The 10,491-nt window shown below is 43.5% G+C and overlaps 1 protein-coding gene across 1 annotated transcript; it reads right to left on the reverse strand.

Moving 5' to 3' along the window:
- Positions 1-253: 253 nt before the first annotated feature.
- LOC106571108 (GTPase IMAP family member 7) lies at positions 254-2,819 on the reverse strand. Its single transcript, XM_014143791.3, has 2 exons — positions 2,718-2,819; positions 254-1,799 (listed from the first exon to the last, which is right to left on the reverse strand). The coding sequence occupies exons 1-2, from the start codon at positions 2,740-2,742 to the stop codon at positions 919-921; spliced, it is 906 nt and encodes a 301-aa protein (XP_013999266.3). The 5' UTR covers positions 2,743-2,819; the 3' UTR covers positions 254-918.
- Positions 2,820-10,491: the final 7,672 nt, after the last annotated feature.

Raw genomic sequence — 10,491 nt, forward strand, 5'->3', positions numbered from 1 at the left:
TTTTTGGGGCTGCCTCTTCACCTCCACCTGCTTCCCCGGCAGGTTGCTGCAATGGTCAAATAGCTGTTCCCAAGTCCAGTCTATTCTTGCCTCCAATACTTCCAGCGACCAGGATGCCATCTCCTCCCGAGCGCGCTGCTTCCTATAGTCCTCCTGGACTTCCATCTGCCCTCTTCTCCGCTGCTTGGTCTTCTTGTGGTGGGTAATTCTGTAAGGGCTGTCGTGAGAGAGAGTAGACCAAGGTGCAGCGGAGTTAGTCTTCATCATTATTTTAATTACAGAAAGAACACTATACAAAACAAAACAAGAAAACCGACAGCCAAACAGTCCTGTCAGGTGCAAAACACTAACAGAAACAATTACCCACAAAACCCAAAGGAAAAACATGCTCCTTATGTGTGACTCCCAATCAGCAACAACGAGCTTCAGCTGTGCCTGATTGGGAGCCACACACGGCCCAAAACAAAGAAATACAAAAACATAGAATAAGGAACATAGAATGCCCCCCCAATGTAACATCCTGGCCTAACCAAAATAAAGAACAAAAACCCCTCTCTATGGCCAGGGCGTTACAGTACCCCCCCCCCAAGGTGCGGACTCTGGCCGCAAAACCTGACACTGACACTCTAAAATGAAAAATGACAACTACAGTAGGTATTGTATATTAAAAAAAATAGAATATATCTGGATATAGCTGTGAAATTTGAATGAACATGAAAAAATAGATACATCTGGACAGTATACAAAGTATGATGTTATTTTACAATTTGCCTAGAATCAACTGCACCCATCACCTAAAATGTTTTATCTTCAAAAACTTAAGCCTATGTAAATGTATCCCGTTATGTAAAATAAGTGTGTTTCTGTATAATTTGTGCTTGTTTCAGCAAACACTAAGTCAGGCAAAACTGTTGTCTGTCATTGTACATTGCAGGTTCCTTTCGTGAGGGCTCCAAAAGTCACTCCAACAAGAGTGAAGGCAGCTGCTTTCAAATATGCAATATTTTTTTCAGCTCCCTCTCTTGCTTCTCTCTCCTTTTTTTGCATCAGCTCCTTGATTGCTCGATCCAGGGCAATTCCTCCATATTTACCTTTCAGTGCTTCAGTCTCTATCAATGTCTTATTTTCATTCTCTTTCAGAATCCTATCTTTCTCCTCCTCAATCGCTCTCTCAGCCTCTTGGAACATTTTGTTGGTGTAGTAGTGCTGTCTTCCATCCATTATGGTCATGTTGTTGATCTTCTCAAGCAGCTCAGAGACCTGAGAGCGATTATTGCGGTCTCTGTTGTTGAAGGCATGATATCTCCCATGGCATGCTCCAAAGACCAAGGTTTTTAAATCTGCACTAACTTCACTTCCCATAATGAATGATTTAATACTTTCTCCCTGTAGATCATCTTCACGAGTGAAAAGCACGATGGTGTACTTTTCTGCCTCTTTGCCAAAGATCTGCTGGAGGATGTTCACCGCCTCTTTCTCCTCGTCTGTGAATCTACCCAGCTGGATCACAATCAGGAACGCATGGGGACCAGGAGCAGAGAAAGTGATGCACTTTTTGATCTCGTTCACTATCTCCTCTTGGGTAGATTTGGTGTCGAACAAGCCTGGAGTGTCGATGACAGCAATTTTTTGCCCATCCATGTCCTTTTTGTTTTTGTCACACGCCAATGTCACAGAGGAGGAAGATAACTTAGACATAAATGCGCTTTCTCCCAGGATGGTGTTTCCTACTGCACTTTTCCCAACTCCAGTCTTCCCAACCAAAACAATCCTCAGCTCATCTTTTTGGTTTGGCTGCTCTGTTGGGTGACAAAGACAAGTTCTTCACTATTGGCACAGATTTGCATGTTTGCAATGTTTACACCTTTTCAAGATTTCGATCAATTGGCATTGTCCTTTTGGCTACGGTATATTTTATTGACCATAGATTCATGTGATGTTACTTTGAGTCATATTATTCTTCTGATATTCCAGGTAGAGCCCGCTCAATCACATGACATGTCCAATCAAATAATTGTGAGCCTCACAATATCAAGCTCAATACATATGCAGAAAAACAAATGTGCAGGAAACTAAGAGACCTGTGCTAATTAAACATGCAGCTGATGGTGTCCTTTTTACCCCGACACATTTACTTAGAAAAAAGAGAAAAACAATGAAAAGCTGTCAACTGGGTACTGGCTTGTGTTTCAGTTAAGGTTGTTATTTATTAATAAACAAAATAATCAACTTGAATGTTTCACTTAAGAGGGTAATCATTTCCTGTTTGTGGACAGCACCCTCATAAGAAAAAAAGAAAAAATATTTACAGATATTGACAATGCACAGAGATCCTATTATGAACGGATGTAATTGTTGATGAACAGTGAGTGTCTCTGTATTTATTATTGATTGTGTCAACCACAAAAGAAGATCTGGCATTTCACAATAAAGTAATTTGAATTTAGCTAAATTGGATATACTTAATATACTGTATGTTTGACAGCAGTATTTCTACATGTTTACTGTTAGTTGAATGAAAAGTTAGTATAAAGGAGCCTACTTTGTGTACATTGACCCGTTTAACGATAACTGAACAAAATATATAAAGTATTATTGCATTGACCTGATGGGTTTGCACTACAGTAGTCTACGATATTATTACATTTAACTTCCTTTCATACAAGTATCATATATACAACAAGAACGTTAATATACTATTAACTGAGTGTACTTACCTATCTGATTATCCAGGGAACTCATGTTTGAGCTGTGCCGTCTGTCATGTGCTGTGTTTGTTTGATTTTAAAGTGATCTAACGAATCATTACTGTCTCTATAGCCTTATGTGATGGGCGGGCTCTAGCCATGAGGGCCCTAAACACATTTTGGTTGGATGATTGCATGTTGCAACTCAGCGTAAAACACCTCCCCTCAGAGGGGTTGGGTTAAATGGGGATGACTCATTTCAGTTGAATGCATTCAGTTGTGTAACTGACTAGGTATCCCCTGCCTCCTCCCTCCTTTCTAACAGCCTACAGAATTTCAATAGGCCTAATCAATAATCAGTTTCAATAGGCTTGTCAATTTCATTTTGCCAAAAAACTATTTAATCCAATGGTTCATTTCATTTCAAGAGTCTTAAACATGTCTGTGTTTCTATAACTGTTATTTGTTTAATACTAAACTATGATTACATTATTTGAGTTATGATTCTGATAGGGAACTACACATATGGAGTTGTGAAAACAGTGAGTTTTGATACTCTACATACAATCAATCCTGTGGGGCTTTTCCAAATGAGACGTTTGAAGTAAATCATGTTAGTTGACTTTCTCTTATGTACGTAACCTCCTTTCCCTCTTTTTGGGGGGTTTATTTATTTGCCATTATTAAACCTTTATTTTATCAAGTAGATTATCGAGAGCACATTTATTTTTTGTTTGTTGCACATTAAATTCAAACCTATTGTATGTTTTGTAAAGTATATAAAGTATGATATTATTTTACAATTAGCCTAGAATCAACTGCACCCAGCACCTAAAATGTTTTATCTTCAAAAACTTCAGCTTATGTAAATGTTACATGTCGAGCGTACATACCAGAACTCCAGTGCTCCCCCACAGCCCGGTTTATCCTGTGCCTCCTCCTCGGTCCAGGCCTCCAGTGGGTCTCCCCATCCTGGTCCGTCCTGTGCCTCCTCCTAGGACCAGGCCACCAGTGGGTCTCCCCATCCTGGTCCGTCCTGTGCCACCTCCCAGGACTAGGCCTCCAGTGGGCCTCCCCATCCTGGTCCGTCCTGTGCCACCTCCCAGGACTAGGCCTCCAGTGGGTCTCGCTAGTCCGGAGCCGCCAGAGCTGCCCGCCAGTCCGGAGCCGCCAGAGCCGCCCGCCAGTCCGGAGCCGCCAGAGCCGCCCGCCAGTCCGGAACCGCCAGAGCCGCCCGCCAGTCCGAAGCCGCCGGAGCCGCCTGCCTGTCCGGAGCCGCCGGATCCGCCCGCCTGTCCGGAGCCGCCAGAGCCGCCCGCCTGTCCCGGAGCCGCCAGAGCTGCCCGCCTGTCCGGAGCCGCCAGAGCCGCCCGCCTGTCCGGAGCAGTCAGAGCCGCCCGCCAGCCCGGTGAGTCCTGTGCCTACGCCTAGGGCCAGGCCTCTAACATGTCTCCTCAGCCTGGTGAATCCTGGGTCAGTGCCGCCGGAGCCGCCAGGGACGCCCGCCAGCCGGGCGCAGCCAGGTACGCCCGCCAGCCGGGCACAGTCTTCGCCGCCCGCCAGCCGGGCGCAGCCATCTCCGCCCGCCAGCCAGGCGCAACCAGGGTCGCCCGCCAGCCGGGCGCAACCATCACCGCCCGCCAGCCGGGCGCAACCAGGTTCGCCCGCCAGCTGGGCGCAGCCATCACCGCCCGCCAGCCGGGCGCAGCCATCGCCACCCGCCAGCCGGGCGCAGCCATCGCCGCCCGCCAGCGGGCGCAGTCATGGTCGCCCACCAGACCTTCGGCGCGGCCAGGTGCGCCACCTAAGAGGGCGACGCCGAGGGTGGAGCAGAGGCCACGTCCCGCACCTGAGCCGCCGCCGTAAGAAGGCCCATCCGGACCCTCCCCTTCAGTGTCAGGTTTTGCGGCCGGAGTCCGCACCTTGGGGGGGGGGGGGGGGGGTACTGTAATGCCCTGGCCATAGAGAGGGGTTTTTTGTTCTTTATTTTGGTTAGGCCAGGGTGTTACATTGGGTGGGCGTTCTATGGTCTTTTTCTAGGTTTTTTGTATTTCTTTGTTTTGGGCCGTGTGTGGCTCCCAATCAGGCACAGCTGAAGTTCGTTGTTGTTGATTGGGAGTCACACATAAGGAGCATGTTTTTCCTTTGGGTTTTGTGGGGGATTGTTTTCTGTGGTGTTCATTTTGGGACCAGACAGGACTGTTTGCTGTCGTTTCTTTTCGTGTTTTGTATAGAGTGTTTATGTTCATTAAAATCGTTAATAATGAATACACATCCTCTGCTGCACCTTGGTCTAATTCTAACGACAGGCGTTACACGAAGATGGAGTTGGAGGTGTGAAGGCACTGGTTAGAGGTGGCAGAACGTCCCTTCCTAGTGTGGACTGATCACAAGGACCTGGAATATCTCCGCACTGCCAAGCGCCTCAACTCTAGGCAAGCTCGATGGGCCCTGGACATACCTGGTCATCCCTACTGCCTCTGATCTGGTGAACTCACTAAACACAAATGTAAATTATGTCTGAGTGTTGGAGTGTGCCCCTGGCTAAATCCCAAAAAGAAAATGATGCCGTCTGGTTTGCTTAATATAAGGAATATGAAATGATTTTTACTTTTGATACTTAAGTACATTTGACCAATTATATTTACTTTTGAAACTTGAGAAGATTTAAAACCAAATACTTTAAGAATTTTACTCAAGTAGTATTTTACTGGGTGACTTTCACTTTTACTTGAGTCATTTTCTATTAACATATCCTTACTTTTAGTCAAGTGTGACAATTGAGTACTTTTTCCACCACTGTGCACCGTTTGTCACCGTTGTAGTGCAATTGATGTATTGCTTAGTGTTGTGTAGTGTCTTTGCTGGCCAGGATTTACATGCTAAAATCGCCGCTGATCCTGAGGGCCTGTCATGCAAAACAGCAACTGTCATTATTTGGCATGACATTATGTTAATTATTGGAGGTGGCTAGCTAGCCAATGTCTGCTTCATAGCTGCTGTGAAAACACGTATTCAGCCCTTTCAAGCATCGGCCTAGTTTCACTCTGTTTGTGAGGAGGCCTAGTTTCATTCTGTTTGTGAGGAGGCCTCGTTTCACTCTGTTTGTGAGGAGGCCTCGTTTCACTCTGTTTGTGAGGAGGCCTCGTTTCACTCTGTTTGTGAGGAGGCCTAGTTTCACTCTGTTTGTGAGGAGGCCTAGTTTCATTCTGTTTGTGAGGAGGCCTCGTTTCACTCTGTTTGTGAGGAGGCCTCGTTTCACTCTGTTTGTGAGGAGGCCTCGTTTCACTCTGTTTGTGAGGAGGCCTCGTTTCACTCTGTTTGTGAGGAGGCCTCGTTTCACTCTGTTTGTGAGGAGGCCTCGTTTCACTCTGTTTGTGAGGAGGCCTCGTTTCACTCTGTTTGTGAGGAGGCCTCGTTTCACTCTGTTTGTGAGGAGGCCTCGTTTCACTCTGTTTGTGAGGAGGCCTAGTTTCACTCTGTTTGTGAGGAGGATGTAGGTGGTTTCAGGTGGCAAAGAGCCAGTAGTCAATCATTCAGGGTTGGAACATTTGTGTCGGTGTTTTAAGAATGCTTATTAACAATGCTGTTAGGGTGTAGCCTAATAAAGTGCCTAACAAGTTCTTATACAACTATTGAGATTCATCCAAGGATATCGGCCACACCCTAACAGAAGAAACATTTTCTCATGAAATCATTTGACACATAGTTAGAGAATAGGACTCTTGTAAACACATTTTACTATGATATGTTTTACTACTATATACAATATTGATCTTTATACTTTAACCTACCTCTCAGACAAGTGCTATATAAGCCCACATGGCATGACTTTCAACAGTCGCAGATAAAGTAGCTGGAGCATATGAAGGCACATTTTCAGCAATAATATTATAACAGGGCCAAGATTTCCTTCGCTGCGTTTACACAGGCAGCCCAATTCTGATCTTGAAATTAATTAATTGGTCTTTTAACCATTTAGATCAACTCTGAAAAATATCAGATGTAAAAAAAAAAAAAATCTAAAAAGAAATGAGTGGAAAAAATATCAGAATTGCCTGTGTAAACGGTTACATGGTATTATGGAAAATGTGTTTTGTTATATTGGCCGTCACTAGTTATCACAACCACAAAATCTTAAACCTGCCTATTTCTACAAATGATCTTCTTTAAATGTGATTATAACACTAACCTTAACCACACTGCTAACCTTAACCGCAATGCTATCCTTTTGCCTAAAGTTAAATTAAGACCAAAAGGCTATTTTTAGTTTTGGTGAACTTTTTACGATTATAGCCAATATGGACTTTGTGGCTGTGGTAACTAGTGGAAACCCGGTTCTTGACTATGTCTACTTTCTTCCCGGGCTAAAGAGGTGATTGCGCACACCTTTAAATGGGGAGCACGGTGCATTCTGGGCGCGAGCCCTATCAGGGAGAGGTAACTGCTGGACTCCAAGCTGCGGTGCCAGTGCACGGGGGATTTTACAGTATTGTTGTTGAGTGTATTGTTACATTTATTAAAGTAAGAGCAAAAATGGTTTGTGTTTAGATGTGGCATCTTGGAGCAATGCCAGGTAGTGCACAACATTTCTTTGTTCGTATTTGTTATTTTGAAAGGGGGAAACTTGATATTCTATAATGTACTCAGGCCTCCCTTATGACTAGTTGTACTTGTTGTAGTTAACTTGGTAGCTTGGTGTGGCCCATTACTGTTTGCTGTGCTGCTCTTTAGTTACCTTTGTGATGTTATCATATTGTGCCTTTCACTACATTATATCTTAAACAGAGTGCTGTGTCCTACAACTTAAGGGCAATAATTGTCTACTGTAATCTAGAATACATTATGAACAATGGAATGTTTCATGCTTCCCCCTGCTTGAACTATTGACATTGTAATGACACTGTAGTAAACAATATGATCTGTGATCTGTTTACTTACCATGATACCATGATACCCAACACAGTTGAAGTCTGGCCTATCTGAAAACAATCTGTTTGTTACACTATCAATTAGAAGTTTTCTTCTATATTCTACTTTGACGTGAAGGATTTTAATCTTGCATCAAATTTGGGCATATAACTTTATTGTTTGTTAGCCTAGCAACCGATCAAAAAATCCAGTCAACTTGTATTTGCATTTCACCTTTTAACAAATGCATTTGTCCAATTACAGTATGCTTAAACTCTGCCCAAAACTCCCAACAGCAAACCACTGGTCATAGTGGCAATGTAAATGTTTTGCATCATAACTACTGTGTAAAGACAGACCAAGGACAGGCCAGCAACCTGAGGCCAGCAACCTGAGGCCAGCAACCTGAGGCCAGCAACGCACATAATACCTCCTAATGAACTACTTGAACATTGTTTTCTTTTAGGGCATGGACTGGTATGTTCAGATTAAATTACAGCATAGTTTCACTCTGGTTATGAGGAGGATGTGGAGCTGAACCCAATGCAGGGTTTCAGATGGCAAAGAGCGAATAGTTACAGTCACTGGTGGTTTAGACAAGCCATCACTCTCAACACCCATGTCTCTCAATGCCCCAAGACACTTCAACTAGTTTGAACTTGGGTGTAGGTCTTTTAACAATGCCTGTTATGCATCTTGGCTGCAGGTATTTTATTAGGCTACTCACCCTAACCTATCCACATTGGAACGTTCTTATCTTTAAAGCTAGAATCATATTCACAATAGAAGCCCAGATTATGTTTGCAAAGTAGCAATACATGCACATCGGTATGACCTCACTTGTTTTTCTTGTGACAACAGACCTTATGAAAACCATACAATAGCTTATATGCATAATATCCAGCAATAATAACCCAGACTTTCTAAATCAGTTTTTGCATGTTTATATTGTTTTATTAATATTCTTCAAACACAACCTGTCACCCATTCTCTTAACATTCAATAAGAAATGTTCTAAAAATTCAAAAAGAGTAAACCTAGGTGTATAATTGTAGTATTCATTTCATTTGGCACTCACAGATGTGGGAAATTCTGTCCCATCCAACCAACCTCTCATTATTTCCTAATTATTTTTCTTATGATGACCAATAGAGTCAGTCCTACTCCCGCTGTGAAAATAATGTTGTTTGATGTCACCATTTCCCAAAATGACTCACGAACAGGAGGGACAGTGGCAGGGACAGGAGGAACCATGTCAGGGACATGAGGAACCATGTCAGGGACAGGAGGGACCATGTCATGGACAGGACTGGTGGCTGGGACAGGGACAGGAGGGATCATTTCAGGGACAGGAGGAACCATGTCAGGAACAGGAGGGATCATGTCAGGGACAGGAGGGATCATGTCAGGGACAGGAGGGATCATGTCAGGGACAGGAGGAACCATGTCAGGGACAGGAGGAACCATGTCAGGGACAGGAGGAACCATGTCAGGGACAGGAGGAACCATGTCAGGAACAGGACAGGTGGAAGAGACAGGAGGGACCATGCCAGGGACAGGACAGGTGGAAGAGACAGGAGGGATGTGTGGGGGACGTGTTTGTAACCTTTTTAACAACAGTTTTACTATCATCACTGCTGCAATGACGATAAAGCAACCAACTGCCCCTTTCCAGCACCATGACCAGCTATTCTGCTTTTTCTGTAGTCTGGTTTCTATTTTTTCTAAAAGCTCTCTAACCTGATTGTTGTTGCTGGTGTCATTGTTTTTAAACACATGGTATCCACCCCTGCATTTCTTAACCAGCTTCTCCAGATTGCTATCCTCGCGGATGAACTGATCTATAGTTGTGCCTTCCAGTCTCTCCCCATAAGTGAAGAGCACCATTGTGTCTCCATCTATGTTGGCAGGTAAAAGCTCCTTGAGTGTCTCCACTATGCTCTTCTCTTGTTCTGTGAAGCGACCCAGCTGAATGACCAGGAGGAAGGCATGGGGACCTGGTTCACACAGAGTCATGGCCCTGTTCATCTCCCCTCTCACTTCCTCCTCAGAGAGGTCACTTTTGGACAGACCTGGAGTGTCCACTACTATCACTCTCCTCCCACACACCTCTCCTTCTTGTCTCTCACTCTTCAGTGTTACTGGTTTGAAGCTGATTCTGGAATCAAACACCTTTTGGCCCAGAATGGTGTTCCCAGCTGCACTCTTCCCCACTCCACTCAGGCCGACCAACACCAGTCTCAGGTCATTGCTGTTAGCACCTGAAGCAAGAGTTCAGTCATGAAATACTGAAATGTGAATTATAGTTTCAGACAGACGGAACAGCTGTGTTTAGACCAAACATGTTCATGCTACTGATCAGTGCCATATTTTTGTAACACCGGTATTCACTGCCATTACTGATATCCTCTCAGTCTCCTTTCACTCTTATTTTTGTGATTTATTTATTCATTTATTAAGTAAATTATTGACAACACAGCACATTTTTTGTATGTTGCATATTAAAATCAACAACATTTCCACTTCAAAATGATTTCTAAACCATAAACAAACTAAATTCAAGATTTTTTTGGTCTTAGCTTTTTTATTACAGTTCCATTTCACTGAAACTTTTATTTTAAAAACATATTTCTGCATGCAATAGGCTTCACTGAAGTTTTTCCAACCATTTTTAAAAAATGTATTAAATGGTAGTTTATCGAGGAAAACATTCAGATTTAAACTGTAAAGTGAAAAATGACAATACAATAAGTATTGAAGTATATTGGGAAAAATGGATATTGATTATATGGATGTACAGTACCTGTGAAACTTATAAAGTATGATATTATGCTACAATTACATAGCCTAGGATCAACTGTACCTCAGACCAAACACCTCAAATGTTTTTATC

Source organism: Salmo salar, chromosome 01 (assembly GCF_965601325.2).
Source record: "Salmo salar chromosome 01, fSalSal1, whole genome shotgun sequence".
NCBI classification, from domain to species: domain Eukaryota; kingdom Metazoa; phylum Chordata; class Actinopteri; order Salmoniformes; family Salmonidae; genus Salmo; species Salmo salar.

Coding starts and splice junctions, on each gene's coding strand:
- LOC106571108 (XM_014143791.3), bottom strand. CDS start 2,742: ATGAGTTCCCTGGATAATCAGATAG. Junction 1,800..2,717: donor TTCCCTGGATAATCAGATAG/GTAAGTACACTC, acceptor GTCACCCAACAG/AGCAGCCAAACCAAAAAGAT.